The sequence below is a fragment of the Trematosphaeria pertusa genome, assembly GCF_010094035.1.
Source record: "Trematosphaeria pertusa strain CBS 122368 unplaced genomic scaffold BU26scaffold_1, whole genome shotgun sequence".
Taxonomy (NCBI): Eukaryota; Fungi; Ascomycota; class Dothideomycetes; order Pleosporales; family Trematosphaeriaceae; genus Trematosphaeria; species Trematosphaeria pertusa.
Genome location: NW_022987212.1, coordinates 4484192 through 4509877, shown reverse-complemented (window position 1 = coordinate 4509877; position 25686 = coordinate 4484192). Strand labels below are relative to the sequence as shown.

General features: G+C 55.1%; 9 protein-coding genes across 9 annotated transcripts; 4 read left to right on the top strand and 5 right to left on the bottom strand.

The window, feature by feature from the left end:
- Positions 1–260: 260 nt before the first annotated feature.
- On the top strand, positions 261–3256 carry BU26DRAFT_546353 (uncharacterized protein; the record flags this gene model as incomplete). The annotated part of the gene is made up of 2 exons (XM_033831837.1): positions 261–377; positions 419–3256. The coding sequence occupies 2 exons, from the start codon at positions 261–263 to the stop codon at positions 3254–3256; spliced, it is 2955 nt and encodes a 984-aa protein (XP_033692261.1).
- Positions 3257–3788: 532 nt separating this feature from the next.
- On the top strand, positions 3789–4755 carry BU26DRAFT_474042 (acyl-CoA N-acyltransferase). Its single transcript, XM_033825486.1, has 2 exons — positions 3789–4122; positions 4254–4755. Exons 1-2 carry the CDS (start codon positions 3910–3912, stop codon positions 4677–4679), a joined length of 639 nt encoding a protein of 212 aa, XP_033692260.1. The 5' UTR covers positions 3789–3909; the 3' UTR covers positions 4680–4755.
- Positions 4720–7122, bottom strand: BU26DRAFT_39711 (amine oxidase). Its single transcript, XM_033822754.1, has 6 exons — positions 6502–7122; positions 6303–6449; positions 6206–6256; positions 5881–6162; positions 5794–5829; positions 4720–5738 (listed from the first exon to the last, which is right to left on the bottom strand). Exons 1-6 carry the CDS (start codon positions 6658–6660, stop codon positions 4761–4763), a joined length of 1653 nt encoding a protein of 550 aa, XP_033692259.1. The 5' UTR covers positions 6661–7122; the 3' UTR covers positions 4720–4760.
- A 284-nt stretch (positions 7123–7406) lies between these two features.
- Positions 7407–8916, bottom strand: BU26DRAFT_39679 (NAD(P)-binding protein). Its single transcript, XM_033822750.1, has 4 exons — positions 8840–8916; positions 8574–8667; positions 7977–8516; positions 7407–7927 (listed from the first exon to the last, which is right to left on the bottom strand). The coding sequence occupies exons 2-4, from the start codon at positions 8618–8620 to the stop codon at positions 7687–7689; spliced, it is 828 nt and encodes a 275-aa protein (XP_033692258.1). The 5' UTR covers positions 8621–8667; positions 8840–8916; the 3' UTR covers positions 7407–7686.
- A 531-nt stretch (positions 8917–9447) lies between these two features.
- Positions 9448–11329, top strand: BU26DRAFT_446583 (glutamine synthetase/guanido kinase). The gene is made up of 3 exons (XM_033824626.1): positions 9448–10007; positions 10084–10340; positions 10395–11329. Exons 1-3 carry the CDS (start codon positions 9572–9574, stop codon positions 11166–11168), a joined length of 1467 nt encoding a protein of 488 aa, XP_033692257.1. The 5' UTR covers positions 9448–9571; the 3' UTR covers positions 11169–11329.
- Positions 11291–13597, bottom strand: BU26DRAFT_513958 (Aldedh-domain-containing protein). The gene is made up of 5 exons (XM_033827725.1): positions 13264–13597; positions 12798–13216; positions 12736–12742; positions 12314–12678; positions 11291–12162 (listed from the first exon to the last, which is right to left on the bottom strand). Exons 1-5 carry the CDS (start codon positions 13441–13443, stop codon positions 11352–11354), a joined length of 1782 nt encoding a protein of 593 aa, XP_033692256.1. The 5' UTR covers positions 13444–13597; the 3' UTR covers positions 11291–11351.
- Positions 13598–13686: 89 nt separating this feature from the next.
- BU26DRAFT_513957 (uncharacterized protein) lies at positions 13687–16184 on the bottom strand. Its single transcript, XM_033827724.1, has one exon. It carries the CDS (start codon positions 15867–15869, stop codon positions 13920–13922), a length of 1950 nt encoding a protein of 649 aa, XP_033692255.1. The 5' UTR covers positions 15870–16184; the 3' UTR covers positions 13687–13919.
- Positions 16185–16263: 79 nt separating this feature from the next.
- BU26DRAFT_513956 (large subunit of L-aminoadipate-semialdehyde dehydrogenase) lies at positions 16264–20230 on the top strand. Its single transcript, XM_033827723.1, has 3 exons — positions 16264–16823; positions 16872–18142; positions 18190–20230. The coding sequence occupies exons 1-3, from the start codon at positions 16489–16491 to the stop codon at positions 20118–20120; spliced, it is 3537 nt and encodes a 1178-aa protein (XP_033692254.1). The 5' UTR covers positions 16264–16488; the 3' UTR covers positions 20121–20230.
- Positions 20231–20232: 2 nt separating this feature from the next.
- Positions 20233–25501, bottom strand: BU26DRAFT_546347 (uncharacterized protein). Its single transcript, XM_033831836.1, has 4 exons — positions 24443–25501; positions 23948–24333; positions 22988–23459; positions 20233–22925 (listed from the first exon to the last, which is right to left on the bottom strand). Exons 1-4 carry the CDS (start codon positions 25055–25057, stop codon positions 20307–20309), a joined length of 4092 nt encoding a protein of 1363 aa, XP_033692253.1. The 5' UTR covers positions 25058–25501; the 3' UTR covers positions 20233–20306.
- Positions 25502–25686: the final 185 nt, after the last annotated feature.

The window sequence follows — 25686 nt, the reverse complement described above, 5'->3', positions numbered from 1 at the left end:
CTCCGGGCCACAGACAGCATCCGTCTATTCCGCGATGTACGATAACGCACGATGGATGAGTCGTTCCGCTCGCATTCTCGTGTCCCACATGGTACCTCGCGGGGCACAGGTGTCGGGATCGGAATCGGGATGAAAGGCCTGCCGTTGTGCCATTGCCGGATGGCGTAGCAAGTTGCGCAGCGATGTCGAAGGGTTGCCTACGAAGTTGCATGCCGGCGCTGAGAGCATGGAGGTGGTAGAGGGCGTCCAGGTAGGGAATGATGCGGCGCGGGAGCTACGTCAGCGGTGGCTTTTCCCGATTCAGGCTAGCACGCTTTGTCACGGTGTTGTGCGTCGCGGATAAACATGTCGTGCACGTCAAACACGACGCATCAAAGGTAGGTCTCAGAAAAGGCGTGCTAACTGCTAACATTCACAGCAACAGCAACAGCAGCCGCAGCTATATCACAGTGCCCGCGCATCGCCGCTTCCCGAAGTACTGTCCCTCGCACCTCCCTCTTCATGTCCGCCCGCAGCCTCCCTGCTCCACACCGTCACCATGTCAATGCTGTCGAGCCCGCCGCGTTTCCTCCCCCCCATATCGCCGCATCGCGCTCCATCGCCCACCATGTCGCCCGGCGGCCGCAGAGGAAGGACGCTGGGCAGCACTGAGGAAGGCCATCTACGTGACCTCTCGCCCAATACCACCCTGCGCGCGTTCACGCAGAAGCCCATGCCATATGACACCAGCCGCGACGAATACAAGATATTTGCCTGCATTGAGGCGCTGACGCCTGCGGAGCGCGACCTGGGTGCGCGAGTGGCCAAGGCAGCGCAGCGGCTGAAGAGCTGGTGCGACGAGGTCGCACAGTGGGGTTGGTCGGGCAGCTTCGAGCAGCCAAGCGAGGAGTACAAGGAGCGGCGGCGGAAGAGTATTGAACTGCGCATCAGAGAGCACGTCAAAGATGCCGAGCTTGCCGAGAGCCTTCCCCCGCTCGAATACTGGGGCTCGCTGCTGTCGGTGGAGGTCGAGGCCCACGAAGCGAGGCTCGATGAGATCAGCGACGAGCTGCTGGCGCTGGATGTTGAAGAGCTGAAGGAGCATGTCATGGACATGCATCCATCCAGCAGATCTCGGCCGTCATCGGCGGGGTACGAAGCGAGCCGCGAGAACTACAAGCCCCTAGACGACTTCAGCTTCCTCATTACCCAGACGCTGCTCTTTGCGCTGCCGCATCACTTCCAGCTCAAGGAGCGACTGAGCACATGGACCGCGCGCGTTACCGTCCTCCGCGAAGCCCCGCAGTACCTCGACGACCTCAAAACCGCCAAAAAGGCGATGCGTCTGGGCTGGGAAGCACTTGATCCGCCAGAAGACGCTTCCGATGCAGCTTTCGACAAGTGGAAGGAGGCTGTTGATACGATATCAGGTGTCTTGCAGGGTAGAGTCAGTGATTTAGGTCGGCGGCTGGACAGAATGTTGGATACGCTGGAAGCACGCGAGGACTGTCTGCCAGACGGCTGGATCGACGTTTTCGAGAGCGTGGAGGCTGACTTTGGGCGTTGGGCGCACGACTCGCGAAAGAGAGTGATCGAGTTCGATGTGCGGAGAAGGGCGGAACACAATGGAGTTGAGAAGGCATCCGGACGACATTCAGCTGAGAGGCTAGACGCATTTTCCGACCCCGTTGTCGCACCAACGCCAGAAGACAACAAACAACTATCAGCGGCAGCTAAAAAACCCGAGGCCGCAACCATTCCAGATAGCGTGGAAGGTGAACCACGGTCGGTAACTGCGCTAGAGGCGGATATTCCCGAAGCTATCAACCAACTTGTAGAGCCACTGGCCGTGGAAAGTGCACCGCAAGAAGGAGACCCCGAACCACAGAGTCCTGAGGGGGAATCTGTCTTCGAGGAAGGCGACACTGTGGTGCACAATGAGATCGAGGAGAGCCCCTCTGATGGTGGTGATGTGCGACCTCATCCCATAAGTTTCGCGCATGCTCCGGTGGTCATTAGCAAGGAAGACGGCAGTGATCCGACGGTAGACCGACCCCAGACTCCCAGGTCACGACGTGGTAGCGTCGATTCCATTTCTTCAGATATCTCACTCTTATCAAGCCCACCCAGCGTTACTGAAGAATCTCCGTCCGTTCGCAACGCCACGAATCGCGCGGCTAGAGCACCGCGACCCGCGCTCAATGCTGCAATGAGCAAGCGCCGCCCTGTGAAAAGTTCGAATCACCTATCCATCGAGAGTGCGCCATGGCCGCCGACCCAGTTCTCTCAGAAGTCCCCTGCAGGCGGCGATACTCTTGACCGGAAAATCTCCGATATTCTCACCACTATTCCTGCCCACATCCGCCTCACCTCGGGCGCGGGAGCCGATGCGCGCGAAGCCAAGTCATCACGCGGTGTAACAAGCAAAAGCAGTAAGGGTTACCTTCGTGCCAAACGCTCCTTCAGCGGCTTGAAGTCCCCTGAGCTTACCTTGTCACCCGTGAAGCAAGACTTTGACTCGGCTAACGCTGCTTCAGGGCGAAAGTCTGCGGCAGCAATGAGAGGCGACAATGATATTAAGGTCTATCATCTGACACAGCCCGGGAAAGAGCATCCGATCAAGCTGTACATACGTCGCGTGGGCGAGAACGGTGAGCGCGTCATGGTTCGAGTCGGTGGCGGCTGGGCCGACCTAGGCGAGTATCTGAGATCCTACGCCGAGCATCACGGTCGACGAACAGCCAGCGATGGCAAGTTCGAAATTCTCGGTTTGGAGGTTAAGAACACGGAGCTCTCACCCAGCAGACCGGAGAGCGCTATGAGCAGGCACGACAGACGCTTCAGCGGCGGACACCAGAGCGGTAGTCCAAACACGACACCCGTGAAATCTGCCGGAGCAGGTATCGCCAAGGACGAGGCACCTCCACCTATGCCAAACTTTACTCCTACTCCAGCTGGCAGCAACGAGACGTCGGCACCTTCCACAGGATCCTCTCGACACTCCTGGCAGGGCAACGAAGTCGGCCTCGCTGGCCCCAACAAAAAGAAACTAGACCTCAGCAATGAGAAACTGGAGTGGATCGAGGGCATGATGAAGCAAGCACGAAGCGTCAGTGGAAACATCTCTCATACACCGCATCAGCGCGACGAGAGAGCCGAGAGTAGGAGTGAGAGCAGAACAGGCACGCGAAAGTCGCAGCCCGATTTTGGAGACTTGGGCAAAGTGGGAGGCACGAAGAGGATTTTCATGCGTGGCGGTACAATGAGTGAGCATTGAGTGAGCATCTGATACCCTGGACGAACGAATGTCTTTACTTTTGTTGAAGGTGGATATACGGATATGTATAGACTGGAAGGGCATACATGGATATTGGCATCTGTTACGGGAGTTTCATATCATACCCGGCATATCATGGGTTTTCGTACGGATGTGGCTCGGGATTACGGTCTTGCATTGCCCTCAGACTGCGGCAGATTATACCTGGTGTTCATTTCTTCTTGTATGTACTTCCTGTTTTTTTAGCTCATATCAGGCATCTGAGCTCGGAGATGTGGCGACGCACAGCGACGTATTTGAACTCTATCTTTCCAAACTCCTGTACACCAGTCGTCGGCTCGCTTTCCTGGCGGACGTGGAAGGCTGCGCTGAAGTAAAAAGTGGTTTCCGTCGGAATCAGGTCGGAAAACTCTCACGCGTCTAGACAGCATCTAGCTTAGTTTAGCCAACCCTGATTGGTCCGATACCGCTTGTTCCGAATACGGAACGGCATTTAACCTTGCAACTCTCGGAGTCAATCCCATCTCTTGCGAAACACAAACTACTAGCATCCATCTCTTCATCCCTCCCAAGTCTCTCGAAACATCCCTCATACCGCTCTCTAGGTCCTGCCCCTAACCATCACCAATCGCTTCTCTGCCCTCCAACGAGCTATGACCGACCACGACCATGACCCCATAGCCTCCGCCAAAGCCCAAGAAGCAACCCACAACTTCGCCATCCGCCACGCCACCCTCGCCGACATCCCCGCGCTGCAGAGCATGATCGAAGCATCGCTGCGCGCCCTGGGGTCGACGCACTACACGCAAGCCGAGCTCGACGGCTCGATAGGGTATCTGTTCGGCCCGGATACATTGCTGCTTCATGTACGTGCGTAGCAATTTCCTTCCCCCTGCCTTCTGATGCATTCAATGAATGAATAGAGAAGATAAGGAGTCAAACTTAAAAGCGTTGTTGATATTAATGGTTAATGATTAATGTTGGTTTATCACGACAGGACCGCACATACTTCATCATCCACCCCACCTCCTCGCCAGACGTAATCTGCGCATGCGGCGGCTGGTCCTTCAGACGGACGCTGTACGGCGCGGACACAGCGCCGGGGCGCATGCCCGAAGCACGGGATCCGCAGTGCGAGCGTGCGAGCATACGCGCTATTTTCACGCATCCGGAGTGGGCGCGCAAGGGGCTGGGGACGATGATGATGCGGCATTGCGAGGAGCGGGCGCGGGAGGGCGGGTTTGGGAGGCTGGAGATGGGGGCGACGTTGAGTGGGGTCGCGCTGTATGAGCGGTGTGGGTATGAGAGGAGTGGGAAGGAGGATTGTGTGAGGTGTCCGAATGGGGAGGGCATTCGGGTTGTGCATATGGTTAAGGATCTAGAAACTAATGGGATGGAAGAGAAGGGGATTAATGGAGCTTGAGCAAACTAATAGCAATTTAGACCTGTGACTTTTCCGAGCGCTTCGATGATATCCTCCCTACATGAATTGAACTTGGACACTTCAAGCCTCAGCCCCTTCTTCACTCATGAACAGGGCCAGTGTCTTCAGAGTACCCTCCTCAACACCATTCTCGTCGTTCCACTCGCTAGGGTCCGTCGTCTTGTTCGGTACCGCATAGTACTTCAATTCCTCCCCGCCGATCGTATCGCCGTTCAACCTAGCAGCAAGTCTCTCGCCGATCTTCTGGCCCTCAAAATACGCGCCCTGGAGGAAGCCAAACCAGTTGATGCTCGTATGCTCGCCAGCAAACCAAAGGCGACCAACATTAGCGCGCAGGTTCTCCCGCATTTCAAGCGTCATGCCGGGTGGGACATTGGAGTATGAGCCATAAGCCCAGTCAGTGGTGCTCCAACGGGGATAGTAAAAGTCCAGCGGCTTCGGTATGTTCTTTTCTGGGAACATTTCCCGTAAAACTTGCATGAGCTGCTCTTTCGTCTCCTCATCGGCCTGCCGTTCGACCCGGAGTGCCTGATCACCAACGACAGTTGCGAAGAGAATGCCACTGCCGGGATAGAAGTCCTTGTGATCAAGGTTTTGAAACACCGGATAGTAGCCTTTCTTCTCCGAAGCATGAACGTGGAACTGGACAGACTTGTCCCAGAAAACATCGTCGGGTGGGAATTGCATGAAGATCTTGGTGTAGGTGCCCATCTGCATCTTGTTGATCGCTCTTTTCTTCCAAGTCGGGAGTTTCGGGTAGAATTGGACAGCGTCGGGCTGTTTAAGGACGCCGAGACTAAAGGTCATTATGGCGTATTCGGCCTCGATACAGCCTCCAGCGCCAGATCTGTCGGTCCACACGATAATTTTTGAATTGTCGGTGTTATCGATATGGGAGACCCTGTGTTTGAGAAGCAGCCGGCTGTCATCTAGGTCCTCACCCAAGATCTCCTTTGCCTCTTCGTGAATAATGGTTTCGTAGCCCCTTGGATCATTCACAAGGAGATTGTCTTCCGAGAAATAGGCATGCGTTGACATCTAGATGCGGTTAGCATTATGGCCCGGTCGACTAATAGAAAGTGCCTCAACATACTGATGCAACAGTACTGAAGAGTTGGGATGAAACATCCTACTAGACGTCAATGGTAGTCCCAGCGCACTCTTAGACATGTTGCCTTACAGCTGTTTGCGCCAATTCAAAGTCGACGGCATACCATTCCATAACAAGCTTGAGAGGGTCACCTTGAGGATCCCAATGTTGTTCAAGAAGGCCGTTGCGCAGACTTCGGTCTGGGAGACCGTTCAATAGCATAACGTCAGCGTCTTTTTTCGTCTCGCTAAAGGCTAACTCAAATTCAGAGGTTAGATTCACCACTGTATCTGGATCCACTGCGCCGGAGCTATCAAAGACCAAGGCGTTGGAGTAGTTCGAAAGATGGGATGCGAGGTCGTGTTTCTCAGCCTGGTCGTATGAGCACAGTCGCTAGGAGAGTAGAGGCACGTACCAGCGAGAAGATTGGGTTTTCGGGCCGATTATCATTCTTCGTCCCGTGGACCTTTGTATAATTAGCACGTTAAACTGCCATTCAGGAATCAACTCACCCAATTGGCGCCTAGCTCGACTACATACGGGACTCCTCCTGCTTGCCCCCCTCTATGGCCGAACGGAACGGACCAGACGCGACCGCCGATACGATCGTTGCGCTCGACGATGATGAAGTCCCTGATGCCCCTATCGCTCAGGGTTTTCTGCAGACACAGTTAGCGGTGATCTAGAATGAAAGTAGATATCGGCACTCACCGCAGCCGTGATTCCGGCCATGCCCGCTCCAAGCACAGCGACCTTGGTCTTTCGGCAGCTTCCTACATCATTGTGCACTGGGTGTCCGAGGGGCGTGCAATGGACTGAATAGAGATACAGAAGAATAGCGCCTGAGAAGAAGAGCCGCGTAGAATGCATGGCGGATCTCTAGCGTGCTGGTCGTGAATGGATACAGAGACGGGATATGGCGAACATTCAGGGCAGGGGCAAACAGGTTCTTCTTAACGCACACCAGAACCAATGCGGCGGCTTGCCAATATCGATTGCGGAAGGGACGATAGCGTCCGACCCGTGACCCCCATACTTCCCGTGGCGAATGTTCTTGTCCAGGTGGACGAGAAAATAAGGCAGATCAATGATGTGATGCCCGTAATTGTGCCTGCGCGGTGCTTGATATCTCGGCATGGTGGACGTAGCACTCGTCCTACCGCTTTAGCTGATTGGTGATATGGACGCGTGTCGTAACCTTCATGCCAGGTGTGATAGAAGCGGCCCAATCCATGTGAGGCCCGCCGTGATTGTGACATAGCGCTCATCCGATCACTCATCCGAGCACTCATCCGATCATGGGCGCGCCTGCGCATGATTTTGACCTCAAAAGTCATGTAATCATGCTATTTTGGACTCTTCTTCGTGATAGTCAACGCTGTTGCGGGTGTCATTGGCGGATCCGGGTTGCTGCTTGATCAATATCACTGCCTTCCGGGTGTCTAGGGTCGAGCGGCGTCTTACTGCGAAACTGCATTTTCGGACGAATTACTCTTCCGGTCAGATAATGCAGGTGATAGAGTATGACAGCCCGGGACATCGAGAATTTGTCGACGAATGCAGTTCTGGCGAATGACGGAGAAAATAGCATGGGGGCACGTGCAATATGAGAGGTAGGACGAGAATAATGGCTCATGGTTGCCTGCGGCGCAATCGGAGGCTCTGATAGGGCGTTTCATTTGTTAAGGGGATCTATTCTTCTAGTGAGTTACTCGAATGTCCCTTAGTAAAGAGATACTTGGCCAATCTCTATTCCCTCTCGACTCGCAAGATTGCTTAGTCCGGTGTCCACACTTCATCCTTCCTCTTGGAGGTATGCAAGCGCCTCCCGTGATCGGTTGTACCTGTTGGCAAGTTTCATCGCCAGTTTCGTGGTCGGTTTCGTGGCCAGTTTCGTTAGCGTGCGTTGTTCGGCGGCGGCTCGGTTGGCGGTCCCTCGGGCGTGATGTAGCACCTTGTCATCCCGCCATCAACAACGAAATCTGTGCCATTGACGAAGCTGCTCTCATCGCTTGCTAAGAATAGAACGGCCTGCGCCTGCTCGATGGCTTCTCCGAAGCGGCCCGTGGGAAAGTGGACTTCACGACGGGCGCGCTTTACTGCATCATCCCCGAGCCAGTCTTGCAGAAGAGGAGTACTTGGAAAAGTCAGCAGACCGAAGAGGATACAGGTAGTCTTGGGCGTACTTGAGTGGAGCCGGGCACAGAGCGTTGAAGCGGAACCCTTCTCGAGCGTGGCAAATGGCCAACTCTCTCGTCAAAGCGAGAACCGCACCCTTGCTAGCGGTATACGCAAGCTGTGGAGTGGCGCTCCCGACCAGAGCTACAACACTGGCTGTGTTGATGACGGAAGCCTTCTTCTTCCCGTGCTTCCTGAAGCTTAGGACCGCATACTTGCTCCCAAACCAGACACCCTTGACGTTGATTGCCTGCGTAAGATCCCAGATCTTTTCTGGAGTGTCGATAGCGTCCGCATCATCAGCATGCATGATGCCGGCGTTGTTGAAGATGACATCAAGGCCGCCCCAAGAGTCCACGTGCTCGACCATGGCTTTGACGTCGGCTTCTTTGGACACGTCGATGATTTTTGTCTCAATCCTCTTGGCTTCCGGGACGATTTCCTTCAGTTTGGCGACGGCCTTATCCAGCGCAGGTCCGGAAATGTCAGAGATGAGGATGTTGGCGCCTTCACGGGCGAAAAGTACGGCAGTCTCCAAGCCGATGCCACTGCAGCATGGTCAGCTAGGTAGAGAAGGTCGGCCTCTCGTCGGCAGTAATAATTACCCAGCGCCTCCGGTGATGATGCAGTTCTTCCCTTCCAGACGGCCCATGTTGAATGTAGCTGCGACGAAAGGTTAGGCAGAAGTTGAATTGAGTCCTATATCAGTATCAGTATTTGTAATAGAAGCACAAGGAAGGCTCTGAAAAGATTCTTATAGAAAAGATGAAGTTATGACTAATATTTACTGGAGAAAGCGTCATGTGTACCGATCCCTTGCTGGGCCGACGGCGAATGATGAAGGAACACATCAAGAAAACAAAAGTCCTACCTCCTTTGTCGGGTGATTTAGAGCCCTCTACGATCGTGTCAGGCCGCTGAGAGGTTGATGTTGAAGTGTCGACGCATTGCACTGATACGGGGTGCACGGGTAGTGTCGGTGACATTGGATCTCCCGAAATCGGCCCAGAGAGATACGGTTAGATAAGAGCCACACCGGCGGCGACCTTTCACCGCTGTCATTCGAGAGGAGCTAGGGTCTCTGAAAGCCTCCAATCTGGTATGCCGGTAAGAGTGTGAGTCTCAGCGTCGTCTTCCCTAGGTGGGAACGTGAATGGTGTCTTTGGGGTACGGAGAGTGAGCAGCACCCCGCCAATCGGAAAAGGCGGGGCAGCCTTGTGCTGAGCGTCTGTGGTTGTTCATGGCGGTGACTCGGGGAGGCGACTTGACATCTGAAGACTATCAAGAAGACTTCGAAAACACCAAAGAAGACACTACGAAGCGTGCATCCCGCCCTTATATGGCCCATGCAGCTTGCTTCGAAGTATGATGTAGGGCGGCATGGGGAACCCACGCCAAGCCACTTCGGAACTGGCTTACCCCTCATTGGCCTGAGCTCCGCCGCCAGCCACACGACCAGCTATCAGCGACCAGCGACCCGCCTTGCTCGTAGCTAGATCCTGCCCACTTCCAGCTCGACCAGACCTCGCTGAGTCTTGTGTCTACCGTACATCGCCGTCATATCTTCCATTGATCCTGCAGAACGTCCTCCACGACCGCCACTATGTCCGACGCCGATGACACCTCCAAGATAACAGCCGAGGCGCTTCCGGAGCTCCTCAAGCTCGACCACGCCGTCAAGGTAGCAGGCATTGACGTGGACGGCATCCTGCGCGGCAAGCTCATGGCCAAGAAGAAGTTCCTGTCTATAGCAAAAGAAGGCTTCGGCTTCTGCTCCGTCGTCTTCGGCTGGGACATGCACGACCAAACCTACTTCCGCGAGCTCGCCATCTCCAACAAGGAAAACGGATACAGAGACCTCATCGCCGTGCCCGACCTCTCGTCCTTCCGCCGCATACCCTGGGAGAACAACGTCCCCTTCTTCCTCGTATCCTTCTTCGATCCCGAGACGCATGCGAGTCTGAGCGCGTGCCCGCGCAGCCTCCTCAGGCGGACGGTAGATAAGCTCGCGGAGCGTGGGTACGGAGCCATGGCCGGCGGTAAGTGCACCCGCTACGAGCAAGGCAGATACTGCGTGCTGTGTCGAAGTCTGACGGTAGCCATGTTGCCTTGCAGCGGAGTACGAGTTCTACCAGTTCAGAGCGCCGCAGTCCCACGATGGGCCCGAACGCAATTCCTCCTCGACGGCTTCGTTCCTGCGCGATAACCCAGTCAACGCTCTCCCGTCGCTCACAGAAGGCATGTTTGGGTACAGCATAACGCGACCGGTGCATAACCAGGACTACTACTACGGTATCTTCGATGCATGCCTGAAGTTCAATTGCGGGATTGAGGGGTGGCATACGGAGTCTGGGCCAGGAGTCTTCGAGGCAGTACGCCGCACAACTATCTCCTAGGATGCTAGAAGAAGATGCTGACCATTGCAGGCCCTCGAATTCGGCGAAATCTCCGCCATGGCCGACAACGCCTCCCTCTTCAAGCTCGTTGTCAAGTCCCTCGGCAGCAAACACGGCATAACACCCTGCTTCATGGCGAAGCCGCGCGAAGGCCTGCCGGGCAATTCGGGCCACATGCACGTCTCCATCGTCGACAATGCCGGCAAAAACCTCTTCTACAGGGGCGAAGAGGACCCCTCCTCGCCCTACCCCGATATTCGATATCTGAGCGATCTCGGCCGACACTTCCTCGCAGGCCTGCTGGACGGCTTGCCAGACATAATGCCGATTTTGGCCCCGAACGTGAATAGCTATAAGCGGCTCGTGGAAAATTTCTGGGCCCCAGTAACGGTGAGCTGGGGCCTCGAGCACCGCGCCGCCTCCATCCGCCTCATCTCCCCACCGACCTCCTCACCAAAGGCTACCCGCTTTGAAGTCCGCGTACCGGGCGCGGATACGAACCCACATTTCGTACTCGCCGCCATCCTGGCGCTCGGCTGGCGGGGCGTGGAGAAGAAAATGGAGATTCCTATACCACCGCTAGGCAAGGGCGAGGACGTAGGTGGAGCGAGCGACAAGGGAGTCAGACTGGCCAAGAGCCTGAAGGAGGCGACGCAGCGGTTTATGAGCGAGGGCAGTGTGGCGCGGGAGGTGTTTGGGGATGAGTTTGTGGAGCATTTTGGCGGGACGAGGGAGCATGAGATTAGGTTGTGGGATGAGGCGGTTACGGATTGGGAGGTTAGACGCTATATTGAGGTGGTTTAGTTGGGGCTATGGTTTTGACATTTTGAGCTTTGGCGTAAGGAGCTATTGGTTTCTGATATCCCTTTTCATCTCTGCAACACTCAGCGACGAGAGTCCGACGACGCAATGGACTTTTGATGTAGCCTCGATTATGTATTATGCACTATATATACACGTCAGTCATCCTCGCACCTCTCCTCAAACCTACAGCCCAACCAGGCCCTTAATACCCTTAATCTTCCCTCTCCAATCTCCATACCCCAACCACACAATCCCTACCGCCATCTTCCACGCGCGCTCCGTCACGTCCGTCCCCCCTTTCAGCGGCAAATCCATGGGCGGCGGGATACTCGTCTTAATAAGCGCAGGACACCGATCCCTCGTAATAGCCTTCTGATTACACAGACTCCTCAAGCCCTCTTTGCCTGCAAACCGCCCATATCCACTCCCCTTGACACCTCCAAACGGCAACTGTACCATATACGTAACCGCGAAATCGTTCACAGCCACCATACCCGCATGCACTTCACGAACCACACGCTCAAGATCGCGCGTCGCGCTGCCGTACACAGAAGCCCCGAGCGCATATGGCGTGCTATTCGCGATACGAATAGCATCGTCCACACTCTCAGCGCGCATTATCAGAAACACCGGTGCGAAAAGCTCCTGCTGCGCGATCTTCATGTCGGGCGTTACGTCGACGATTAGGGTGGGCGTGAAGTAGTGGCCCTGAGGGTAGTTCGGGTGGATGAAGCGTTTGCCGCCACAGAGGAGGCGCGCGCCGTTGGCGACAGCGTCTTGGATCAGGGTTTCGAGGGTGGCGAAGTTGGCGGCGGAGATGCAGGCGCCGATGTCGACGGGGGAGCTGTCATTGAGGATGGAGCCGGGGCGGAGGGAGCTGATAAGCGGGGTGAGGTGGTTGATGAGGGAGGTGTAGACGTTGGGGAGGGCGATGACGCGCTCGATGCCGATGCAGTTTTGGCCTGCGGATTGAAAGACGCCGCGCATGAGTATGCTGTGGACGGATTAGCAAATGTGTAGAGTCAACGGCGAGGAGAGCCCAAAGCCCAACATGGAACGACTTTGTTTCTTGCGTTGAGGGCCCCCAGGGGTAGTTTTCCAAAGGGCTACAATTGAGGCTGCTTGTATGTGTCTGGAATACGTACCTAGCCACGCGCTTGAAATCGTTCCTGGACAGATCATCGAGGACAATGGCAGGATCTTTGCCGCCGAGCTCGACGCAGACCGGTGTGAGAGCCTTCGCGGCAGATGCGCATACATGATGCGCGACGGGTCGAGATCCGATGAATGTGATATGTGAGATGCCCGGATGGGATGTCAGGTAATCTGCGACGTTGGGCCAGCAGACCACGGACTGGACGATGTTCGGATCATGACCGCAAGCGACGAGGGCGGAGGTAGCTATCGATGTGAAGTAGCTGCTGGACCAAGCCGTGTTCTCGGATCCTTTGACTATGATAGCGTTACCGGCGAATATCGACGCGATGATGGGCGAAATCAGGTTATGGAACTATGTCTTGTTAGGGAGGGGAGGTCGCGCGAGGTCTCATACTATCTTCGAGCTCACCGGATAACTAGAAAGTTGTCAGTGCGGTGTCTAAACGGTGTTCGCTGACGAAGAGGTCTTACTTCCAGCTCACACAGGCCGCCACCACACCCAAGGGCTGCCAAACCACCTCATGCCACTTATACGCCATCAACAGGTTCCCCGCTCTCCTCTCACTCTTCAAACTCTCCTCGCCATGCCTAATCGTCCACCGGAGCTTCTCCACCGTGACCAGGATCTCTCCCAAGCTAGCGTCCACCATCGTCTTGCCGCTGTCCAAGCACGCCATGCGCGCAATCGTCTCCTGGTTCTCCAGCACAAACTTCAGCATCGTCTTTAGCACCTTGCGGCGCTGTGCAAAGGTAGTTTGGGCCCATTGCGTCTGCGCTTCGCGCGCTTTGGCGACTGCGCGGTCGATAGACGACGGCGTGGAGGGATTGACGCGCCCGAGGGCTTCGCCAGTTGCGGGGGCGTAGCATTGGATTAGTGAGGAGCCTGAGACCTGGTCGCGGTCAATTGGTGATCATAGAGATGAATAGAGAAGCCTACCTTCATAGAGGGGTCCTCAAGCACCTCGCCTTCCCATCCAGGCTTGATCTGTTCTGGTGGAGTGACATTATAAGGTACTGCTGCCTCTGGGTCACTGCGGAGAAGGAAATAGAAGAGAATGATTGTGGCGGCGCCAATTGTGCCGAGGATGTAGGTATTGTAGTCCTCGAAGCGCTCCATGGCGCAATTGCAGAAGAGGTGCAGAGGTCAGGACCCTTGAATTTCAAAAACGACAATGAACGCGACGCGAGGTCACGGGCCAGCCGTCCAATCAAACTTCAAAACCCGCACGTACAGCTCCAGAGTTGAATCCCAAAAAAAATTTAAACAGAAATAGTATTACCTGTTCGGAAGTGTATTCAAAGAACTGTTAGGCTTCAACTAGCAAAGACGTCACGTCAAGTCAATTGTGGAGTACATCAGCATAAATAAATCATCCGTGTGTGGGCGCTACTGGCGACGGAAGGGCTACGAGCAGAGGAAAAATCGTACAACAAAGTATGCAATAGTATTTGTTGTGCAGGTAGATCTGGCGGTGGAGTGTGCCAGCAGTAAACGCCTGTATCCACAAAGAACGCCGTATATCCATGGTACGCCGACGAAATGCATCGAGACATAAGGGGAGCTTTCCATCTTGATCAGTCTCGCCAATGAGATCACAGCCGGTCCGTCCATCGTCCTCCGCCTCCGGCCCCAGGTCTGATGCCTGCTTTCCTCTCTGAGCCCGCGAACTTTTGCTCCTCCTCTTCCCATTTCTTGCGCTCCCTTCTCCGCCTGGCAGAAAATGCTCTGGCAAATTTCCACGCTTCCGTATCGGCCAGATTCCACTTCTCGACCATGTCGACAATCTCTTGCATGCGCCTGTCTTTGCTCTTAATCGCCTCTCTCGCCTTCTTCAGGCGCTCCTCCTCGTTCTTAATCCACCTCTCCTCGGGCACATCGACCCCCGGAATCGATTCTGGCATGCCCGGGCGCGGAAAGACGATGAGCTCCGATGTATCGCTTGGAGAGCTAGGTTCGGAATTAGGAGACGCAAGTTGAGGGAGGTTAAAGCCAAAAATCCAGTCGAGGTCCGCTTGAGTCACCCGCTCGGCGGTCAACCAAAGAGAGTGCGAAGCCGAGTCGGGAGCGGCAACCTCGTCCTTGAAGGCCACAACTCGCCACGATTCGCTGTGCTGTTCGCCAAGCATGTCTTTTGTCAATGCACCGATCCATAGATCACGCTGCGCACTCTTGCGCAGAAAGTTGGCATCAAGGGTATCGCGGGTATAGTGGAGCGAGTTGAGCGTATACGGGTGCGGGACAGTACTGATAGAGTAGAGACCAGACAAATCCTTATAGGATGGGAGTAGTTGTAGTTTTCTCGGTTTGTTCGGATTGCAAGGGGTGCACTTCGGGCGATTCGGCGGGCATGACTTCGGCATGGGCGTGCCCGGGCATTGAGTGAGATTGCGCGCAATATCGATGGCTTCGTACGTCAGGGCTGTCGTGTGTTCCGGCAGCGGTTTGACAACGGCAACGCCTTCTGAATAAGTTTCCTGGAAGGTCAAATGCAGGTGAGAATTGATAAGCGACGCCAGCAGCTCAAGGCCTTCCACCTGGGTCATGTTGGTGAGCTTCTCTGCAACCGTCTTGTACTTAGTGGTGATGGTGTTGGTCGAGTAGTAGGCAACCGCATTGGCCTTGGTGTCAACCGTGACGTCTGCTGAGGAGAGGAGGTTGACCACAGCCCCTCCGTCCTTCGTGGCTAGCTCCGCAATCTTCTGTTTGTTCGCCGTCACATTTTTCAAAAGCTCGTTATCGATGGCCTTCCTTATCGCCTCGTTTACCGCCATTCCCTCTCCAAAGAAGATGCCGTTGTGCAGTGATTCGACACGCGAGAGCTTCGGGTACTCTTTTCGCCGCAGGAAACCCAACATGGGATTGTCGTACTCGGCCATTGGCAAGGCGAGCCAATTCGCAAGCACACCGCCGTCCATAAAGCCCCACGCTAACCAGCGCATTATCTCTAGCTCCACCTTCGCATCAAGCTTCATACGCTGTACAAGGTCGTATCGGGGATGCTTCATGGCCTCTGCCCGCGAGAGCACTTGGGGCCGGAAGCCTTGCGCCCACCATGCCCGTCGCCATGTTAGTAGCAGCCTGTTTTCTGCCTCTGAAACAGTCTTGTCTTGCTTCCGTTTGGGGTCATAGAAGGTGTAGATGGATGGTCGCTCTTTAAGCGGCGGGAGGACGGCGCGGTTCTCGTCGAGAGTGATGGAGGAGGAGAAGGGGTTGCGCCACTTGAAGTCGCTGAGCCATTCTATGGCACGGTATGCGCTCGAGCTTGTGCTATTCGGTTGTACTGGGGGCTTATGCGCCGAGGGCCCGAAGGGATTGGGGACAGAGGGGAGCTCGGGGAGCTCTGGCAGATCTGGCAGGTGGAGTTGAGGGTTCTTGACAGCTTCGGTTACTTGCTCATATGTTGGTAGATCAGCGGAGGTAGGAGGGCCGAAAACGAGCAAGGTGAGTATGAACAATATTATGAAGACGAAGAGGAGCTGGAACCGCCGCGGTGGTGTCTGTAGGCGGATGGGCCGGCCAAACAACGTCCGTTGAACCGGCATCGCGGCACGCACAGAGGCGAGTAAGAGCAAAGGAACAACCGGTCACCGCGACATTGGCAGGAAAGAGGGACGTAGAAGACGACGTTTCAATCGCTTTTGGGGGTCAGCCACAATAGCCCCTGGTGTACGCGTCGCGGAATTTGCTAGCCCGTAGGCTAGCAAACGAGTGGAACCAGCGGAGTGGATATACAGAACGAGGGACAAGAAATCACTGAAAGGTCAGGTACCGACAAGAGATCCGGATTATGCACCCCGTTCCACCGTAGCAGCGAAAGTGATGCCTTGGCGGCGCATATCAGGTACGGTAAGGCTGAATGGCGGGCGTCGGCGAAACCTCGATTCCGACCCCAGCTTTCGTTGGCGCGGCATGCTTCCGATGTCGCATGAGTCGACAAAATTGTGGAAAAGCATGGTGCGTCATTTTGCCGGCTGTCCTTCTCACGCCGCGCAATTGGGAGTCATAGCAATATGAACTTAGACTTCCTGTGATCAAAACTTTCTTGTCCTCCCGAATCCCTTCAATTGCCATCGATCTACCTTTGTGGAGCCCTCCACAGCCGATTTCAGTTTGGACCCTTCATAACACGACACTCGAACTGTACGCCAATTGACCGTCGCAATGGGCTCAGTGCCTATCCCAAACATTCCAGATCCCACGGCGGACCTGCATTGGTCTGACTTCAAGGGACCGATCCACGAAATCTTCGCCGCAAATGCACGAAAGCACCCCGATCGAGCATGCGTCGTCGAAACCGCGACTAGTAAGACACCGGAGCGACGATTTACATACAAGCAGATATTCGAGGCTACCTCGGTTCTGTCACATCACTTCGTGCAGCATGGCGTACAGAGAGGGGAGGTCGTCATGATCTTCGCCCACCGCGGCGTGGATCTGGTGGTTGCGATAATGGCTGTACTGGCAGCAGGAGCTACATTCTCCGTGCTGGATCCACTGTGCGCTCTCCGGTCAATTGGCGGTATGACGCGCTGATATGTGGATAGATACCCGCCAGACCGCCAATGCATCTATCTCGAAGTGTCCCAGCCCCGCGCGCTCGTCGTAATCGACAAAGCCACCCGCGAAGCCGGCCCCCTCTCCGACCAAGTGCGCGAATACATGGCCCAGAACCTAGACCTGCGGACAGAGGTACCAGCACTACAACTGAAGGATGATGGGACACTGGTTGGAGGCGCCAAGGACGGCAAGGACTGTCTTGATGATCAACAGAAGCTGAAGGCGGACTTGCCAGGAGTCTTGGTGGGACCCGATTCCACGCCCACGCTGTCCTTCACGTCTGGGTCCGAAGGTCGGCCGAAGGGCGTCAAGGGGCGACACTTTTCCTTGACGCACTACTTCCCGTGGATGGCAGAGACATTTGGCCTCTCGGACAAGGACAAGTTCACAATGTTGTCTGGCATTGCGCACGATCCGATTCAGCGGGACATATTTACACCGTTGTTCCTCGGTGCGCAATTGCTGGTCCCCAGTAAGGAAGATATCCAGCACGAGAAGCTCGCTGAGTGGATGCGCAAATACGGTGCGACGGTGACCCATTTGACCCCGGCCATGGGTCAAATTCTCGTGGGAGGCGCCTCAGCGATATTCCCGAGCTTGCATCATTCATTCTTCGTAGGCGATTTACTGATCAAGAGAGACTGCAGAAGGTTGCAGGACCTTGCCCCTAACGTTCGCATTGTTAACATGTACGGAACGACGGAGACGCAGAGAGCTGTCAGCTATTACGAATTGCCGAGTCGAAGCGAAGCCCCAGAATTCCTTGATGCTCTTGGAGAAGTGATTCCAGCAGGCCGCGGCATGAACAATGTCCAATTGCTTGTGGTAGACCGAGAAGACCGGAATAGGATATGTGAACCTGGTCAGAGCGGCGAGATCTACGTGCGCGCCGGTGGGCTAGCGGAAGAGTACCTGGGGCTGCCGGATCAGACCGCTACCAAGTTCGTAGAGAATTGGTTTGTGGACCCTAAGAGGTGGGTGGAAGAAGACAATAAGAAGGTCGAGGCACAAGGCGAGCCGGAACCATGGAGACAGTTCTGGAATGGTCCTCGAGATAGACTATACAGATCAGGGGATTTGGGGCACTATGGGGCTGATGGCAATGTCCACTGCACAGGGCGAGTCGATAACCAGGTGAAGGTTCGAGGGTTCCGCATCGAACTTGGCGAGATCGATTCTCACCTTGCCGCTCATGGCCTGGTTCGAGAGAACGTCACTCTGCTCAGGCGTGACGCTTATGAAGAACCAACCCTCGTCAGTAAGTGCAGCCTTTCGTCTCAGACGTCCGGTCGACTAACATAACAGGCTACATTGTCCCTGAGATGAAACGCTGGTTCCAGTGGCTACAAGAGCGAGGCGCCACCGAAAGCGTGACCGAGGATACCAGCATGGTGGCACTGCTTAAGCGGTTCAAATACCTTCGAGATGATGTACGAGAACATCTTAAGAAGAAGCTGCCTGCATATGCAGTTCCATCCGTCATAGTCCCTTTGATCCGATTCCCGCTGAACCCCAACGGCAAAATTGATCGGCCTGCTTTGCCTTTTCCCGAACCCGCACAGCTCGCGGCAGCAGGCGCAAGGCGACCTTCCCAGCTCGGAAAGACTCTGACTGCCACGGAGAAGACCATGGCAGGTATTTGGGCGGAGCTATTGGGCGACCGCGGAGTCACCGCTGAGGGCATCAGCGGCAGCGACTCCTTCTTCGATCTTGGAGGACACAGTATCATTGCTCAGCAACTGCTCTTCAAGATCCGCCAGCAGTGGAAGGATATTGACGTCCCCATGAACACAATCTTTCAATACCCTACTCTGCGAGGATTCTCATCGAGCATTGATCAGGCATTGGATCCCATTGGTCTACGTCTTGATAACCAAGAAGCCATTGACGACGAACCTGAGGACGAAGACTACTCTGCCGATGCACGCGATCTCGCCAAACAGCTGACAGGATTCAAGACCAAGGAGCCACTAAAGCCAGGCCAGGAAGTACACACATTTCTCACCGGTGCTACTGGGTTCCTTGGAGCCTATGTACTGCGAGATCTCCTTGCGCGGAATGGAACAGTCACCATTCTGGTGCGAGCTAAGGATGCCGATGCGGGGCTCGGTCGTATCCAACAAACATGTCAAGCGTATGGCATCTGGGACGACAGCTGGACAAACCGACTAGAAGCTGTCGTCGGCGATCTCGAGAAGACCAACTTCGGCCTCTCTCCCGATACCTGGAATAAGCTCGCAGACTCCGTCGACGTCGTCATCCACAACGGCGCCCTCGTCCACTGGGTGCTCCCCTATTCGCGTCTCCGCGCTCCTAACGTGGTTAGCACCGTAACAGCACTTTCCCTCTGCGCCATCGGCAAGCCAAAGAACTTTAGCCTCGTTAGCTCAACCTCTGTCCTCGACTCAGAGCACTATGTCGAGCTGTCCGAAAAAAGTGTGGCAAAGGGCGGCACCGGCGTCCCTGAATCAGATGACCTCGAAGGCTCTCGCAAAGGTCTAGGGACCGGATACGGCCAGAGCAAATGGGCTGCCGAATACCTCACGCGCCAAGCAGGCAAGAAAGGCCTCGCAGGATGCGTCATCCGTCCCGGCTACGTAACCGGCGACCCAGAAACCGGCACAACGAACACAGACGACTTCCTCGTCCGCATGCTCAAAGGCTGCATCCAGCTCAAGTCCCGCCCCGACATCACAAACACCATCAACATGGTCCCCGTCACGCACGTCGCGCGCGTCGTCGTCGCATCCTCTTTCAACCCCCCAGCCCCCCCCCTCGCCGTGGCCCAGATAACCTCGCACCCGCGCATCACCGTCAACACGTTCCTCGGCAGCTTGGAGAAATACGGATACACGGTCCCGCAAGTCGACTACGCGCAATGGAAGAAGAACATGGAAGCTTATGTCGCGGACCGCTCGGGCACAAAGGAGGAACATGCCCTCCTGCCCCTATATCATTTCGTCACTGGCGATCTACCCGCGGATACGAAGGCGCCTGAGCTGGATGACAGGAATGCGGCGGAGGCGCTGCGCAAGGATAAGGAGTTGACGGGCCAGGATTGGAGTGCGGGTGGGAAGGTGGATGAGCAGATGGTGGGCGTGTATGTGAGTTACCTGATCGAGCTCGGGTTCATGCCTCGGCCGGAGGGCAAGGTCGACAGGGAGTTGCCCGCTGTGCGGTTAACTGAAGGGATGAGGGAAGGGATGAAGAAGGTGGGTGGGAGGAGGGGTGTGTGATTTCTTTCTCTTTTCTGCCACGAGCAGTCTGGGCTGGATATGTCTCCTTGTTGTTAGGGCTAGATAAAAGGTGAAAAGCGCAAAATCGGCTGTCTATGTGTAAATGATAGATGGGATATATGCGAATTTATTTTTATCATGCTTTGTGCGTTGCTTTTGTACTGAGAAGAATAACCTGCTTTAATGCTACCGCCCTTTCCCATTCCCCTCTTTTCCTACATCCTTCTTCGCTCTCTCCTCAGCCTCCTTAATCAACCTCTCCGTCTCTTTTATCACGTCCGTCCCGACCCGCCAACTCCGCAGCACAACACCCTTCTCGCCCAGGATCTGCTCCGCGCGCGCCCAGCGCTGGCGCCACAGCTGCTCGCGCTTGTTAACCACCTGGCCGCCGTCACCATACCCGTTGTTCCCCCCTCCGTTGCCATTCATGCCGAGGGTGGAAGAACTATTCGTGCGCTGTGGGAGCTGCTGCATAGAGGTGGTGGAATAGGGTTGCAGCGAGGGGCGAGTCGAAGGATGAGGAACAGAGGGCGCGTGCTGCCATGCGGAGGTTGCTTTCGTGCCGACGTAGGCGGCTGCGGCTGCGGGGTAAGCTGCTACACCTCTGCGAGGCGGAGGAGGCGGAGGGGGCGCTTTCTTAGTGCCTTCGGGGGTCTGGGTGAGGTCTCCTGTGTTAGAGGTGGCTGTATCGTTGTTGTTTTGGGAGTATAGGTAGGAGGATGCCGAAGGGAGGTGGTTGTAGACGGAAGCGAGCTTGTCGCGGGCCATGCCGGTGTAGGTCTGTTGTGATTGCGAGAGTTGTAGATTGGGCTTGGACGCTAGGGGCGGTTGTGGGGCTGCTTTGGTGGAGGTAGAGGTGGACGCTGTGGTCTGTTGCGAGAGGGGACTGGATTGGTGGACTGTAGAGGATGGGCGACGTGGTTTGGGCGGTGGTGGCGCTTTCGAGGGTGATGGAGTCAACGCGTTTGAGTCGCCTGAGGTGCTCCTTAACGCAACGGGTTTCCGAGGCGGTGGAGGAGCGGTCCTAGAGCTGGAGACTGAGGAGACAGAAGTACGGTGATGGTTCGTCCGCGCCGTTGTGTCAGAATTTACGCGTCGCAGCGCGAGGTTCGAGGGTTGCTCGTCGTCCGACGAGAGATCGATAAGGTTTTGAACCGGCGCTGGTGGAGGGGGAGTTGGCTGAGATCTTCGAGGAGGAAGTATGGGTCGCAATGCCGGATTGTCCTCGTCGATCTGAGGAAACATGGACTTTGACCGTTTTCGATCATCTTCTTCTATGTCACGTAATGACGCCTCGATGGCAGCTCTCAGCTCCGGGTCATCCTCTTCAGACGACGTCTGTACCTTGCTTGAAGCGCTCCCTCTCCCGCTCCCACTTCCTCGTTGGGATGAAGACGACGATCGATCGCCTGGCATGGATCCAATAGACGGATCGAAAAATCCGCTGCTTTCTGTCGTTACATCTCTGATGAAGACCGCAAGAACCCGTCCCGGATTCTCCAAGACGAAGTCGGTGTATACCTCCAGATCGGCTTCACCGCTATCGCCGACCAAAATAAACCTCCTATCAGGGAAGTCACGAGCAATCTTATCGAGCGTGCTCTTCTTTCTCTCGGCGACAGGCTCGAAGATACCTTGAAGCATGCCATTATACTGTTTCAAATGGAATGACCCAGGAGGTAGCCCTGCCAGCGAAAAGTATTTCGAAATGACAGGATACAGCTGCCAAGGTGAGTTGGAGACGTAGTGGAATTTCGCTCCCAGCTCCGCCATCTTGTTGTACCATTCCCTGACTCCTTCGATGGTGAGGTCGCCGAGGTCGCGAATAAAGACATTACGGAAGATCTCTCGAGCGCCACTGCTGATAGCCGAGTGCTTGATTGTATCATCAATGTCGCTTATGACACTGATTCCGCTCGAGTCTGTGATAACGACTTGTTCTGTGGCAGACAACTTGTCGGATGCCAAGATACGGACGTGGGTAGGTATAAAGTCCAACGCGGCGCTGATACTGAAGTGACCAGAAGGATTCGTATACACTGTCCTCTGCTTTGACACCTCCTCGTTATAGAAGAACACACTGATGGGTGTGTTCGCCATGGGTATAGCTAGGAAATGTCGCAGGCGCGCCATAAGACGCGCGTTTGCTTCTGCCAATTCGGACGGGCTCATGTCTGCGGGCTGGTTCCAAGATTCCCTCTTCCGCAACGGCGTGATGTTCTCCTCGCCCTTCAGCGATCTGTTACTCGGGCTATGCGACAGCTCGCGCACACGCGGGTGGCTTTTCGCATCCTGCGCACGAAGGCTATCCGGACTCTCGGCGCGATACTCTTTCGTATTATCCAACTCATCAGCGGCTGGCTTCTCACTATAGGCTCCCTTTGCCGCCATTTCTGCCTCTCTTTCGCCCCTTCTCAATATCTCCTCTGCCTCCCTCGCGGTCAAAGTGTCATCCCGCTGTGCTTGTCGTATTCGCGCTCGCTCATGATGGTTTAGATGCCCTGGGCTTGGCTCTCTGCTACTACGTGGGCTGCCAGATGAACTTGGAGGTTTCGCGCCAGCGGGCGGTGCCTGTATTCCTACTAGCTGACGTGCGAGGCTGATAAAGATCCTCTGTTTTCTAGACATTTGACCTTTATGTGGAGAGTATATCCAGCCCCGTACATCGACGTCCACAACGGCGTTGTCGTCCTCGTAGTCGTCCCATTGCTGCTTCCAGAACTCGGCGTCGCCCGCTCCGCCGGAATCCCGTACGTCACGGCCGTCTCCTGGAACTTCTTGTATCGTACCCGGCTGTGCTTCCGGCTTGTAAGCGTCAGCGGAAGCCATAGCGGTCATCATCCGACTGTACTTGCCTTTCTCCTCACATGTTTCCGGGCGTAACTCGGAAACAGGATCATCTCTTCCTCACCGCTCCGCACAATCGCCGCGTCCGGAAAGGTTCCAGGTGTGTCATCCTCGTAGTCGTACGTTGTTTCTCTGCTACTCCAATTCGGCGCATATTGCTGCTGGTACGTCTGCCTCAGCTCGTTCGCAGCCTTCAGATAGCCCGCCAGCTTCTTCCTCCTCGCACCAGGCTCTCGTGGCGCATAACTCTCCTGATAACTCATCGCTCTGCCCTTAGACTCTCCTTGTTCTGAAAGCTTGGTCAACTTCTGCCGCCGAAGCCTAGCTTCATTTTCGAGGGAGTTGGTGCCTAATAGCCTCCTCGTATGACCTCGTAATCGCTGGAGGACCCCGGGCTGCCTCTTTAGATTGAGCGCTTGTCGGTAGAGAATGTATCGGTATATGCGAGATTGCGTGCGATGCTTGAGCGAGGGAAGTGTCTCGTGGCGGAACCTCGAGAGGTGCGCGCGTGCCCGTTGGCTCGTATGCGGGAAAAGGTAGCGGAGGAGGGACGAGGTGCCGTGGGCGGAGGGCTTGCGGCGAACAGGAGGCTTGGGCATCCAGTTGGATGCTCAATGAGGCCTGTTTCTCGGGGATTAACAGGAGGTGCTCCGGGGCGAAGGATAATGGTATTGCGGCATAAAATCGAGCAATCCCATTAGCGGTCACCAACGTCATTCCCATGCGCACGGTCCACGCGCTCCATCAGGCACGGGCTAAGATGCCCTCTAGCTATACCAGATGCACCATGTGAGCATAGATTCACTCATTACTATTAGGACTATATGACGTAACGCTCGTAGGCATGTATATGTAGAGAATTACAATCAGCCTCCTGCCTACTGTGCAGCGTCCCTCCGGAAGGCCTTAAGCAGACTAATGACCCAAGACATCCGCAAATGCGTCCCTCTACCTTCGTTGAGTAAGCCTCTGGCTCTCACCGGCTAGTCATGATCGAATTCAACGCTCCTGCAACGTCGGGCACATCCCTCTTCAGAACCTCGATAATCTCATCCCATATCCGCAGCGCCAGCTTCTTATTCTCTTCACCAGCTACACTTGGCGGAATAGGCTGAATCTTGTCATGTCGCCAAAATCGGCCGTGTAGCTTCTCACCCTGCGTCGTCCCGCTCATTATCATATTCGCCCCTTGGTCTGGCGTACACATGATAATCAGTCTGAGAATGAAGATGATGATCCCAATACCAGGGAAGTAATGGTCGCGACCGAGGTCCGTCATAACCGCCCCGGGGCAGATCGAAGTAATGATCACTTCTCCGGAAGAAATCTCTTCGGCGAGTTTATTCGTGGCGTACATCAAGAAGACCTGCGCTCTAGTCAGTCTCAGCTGTCTTTACCCCTTGAAGGCCTCCAGGTGTGGTTGGTAAACTCCAAAAAAATCGAGCTATCTTGTGTGTGTACTACGATCCACATACCTTGCTGAACTTGTATTGGCTGCCTTCGCCAAAGTTCTCGGGTCTGTTGTACCACTCTAGGATATTGGGTTCCTTGCGTGTCTCTGCGTTCACTATGGCGTTCTGATGCAGTCCAGAGTTGACCAATTCGAGCACAGGTATCCTGCCAGTATGTTGTTTTGATTCTTTAAGTTTCGGGAGCAAAAGGGCTCCAAGGAGTGTAGTCGAGAGCGTATTGACTTGCAGATCGTCTTCCCAGCCATGCTGCGATTGCTCATACCGGGCTCTGTGAACCCCTGCATTCAAGACGGCGATGTCGAGGTGGTCGAGGTGGTCAGCTCTCTTGGCGAAAGCAACGACACTTTCATAGGAACTCATGTTGAGCTCCCAGACTTCGACTTGATCTTTCGTGCCTGTCCGAGCCTCGATGCTGGCCTTGACTGAGTCGCCTTTCTTCAGATCTCGCGCCGCAATGATGACTTTCGAAGCACCTAGGGCAGCAAACTTCGCCGCTGCTTCCACTCCGATACCCGCCGTAGCGCCCGTGACGATAACATTTCTGCCTTCATAGGATTCTTTAACTGGCTTTGGCGGCGTGATCCATTTGGTCTTGATGAGTCGAAAGAGGCCCGACATTTTGAAGCTGCTGGAGGATATCCTGGCCAGGAGTTGAAGGGTTGAACTGGGCTCCTCCTTAGGATGGCCAGGATCAGCGATATGGCGTCGGAGAAAGACAATTGCAGTAAACAAAGCCGAGGGATCTTGTACAGGAGGTGGGAGAAAGGCTCTCGAAACTGGAGCAAACAGAAGTTGCTAAGGAGGGTGCAAGATATCGTGTTTCGAACGAGAGATGCGCCACAGCGCAGTAGTGGACTCTGGATTATGTACTCCCATCTTTGTGGCTGTCGTGACTCGTGACGTAGCCCAGTTGCGGACTAATCTTTGTTTGGTCCGGTTTTGCACCCAAGTGTGTGCCGTGCTGTGTGAGAAAGCCCGAGTAATCGCAAAGCGGACGACTGAATTGTCACTGTGATAGCTCCTGCCCTGGAACTCATACGATACGCACCAAACAAACCTTAGCTTGCACGAGTATCATGGATACCTACCCAGGTGGATGGAAGAAGAGCCGGGCGAAGTTAAGCTAATGACTAAGCCCTGACTAATGCCGCAATGAGCTTTCGCGCACCTCGAACAGCTCTCCGAAGCGCGACCTGGAAGTAAAGGCAGACAACACTCGCGCACGCCTCGTCATGCTGGGACCATCC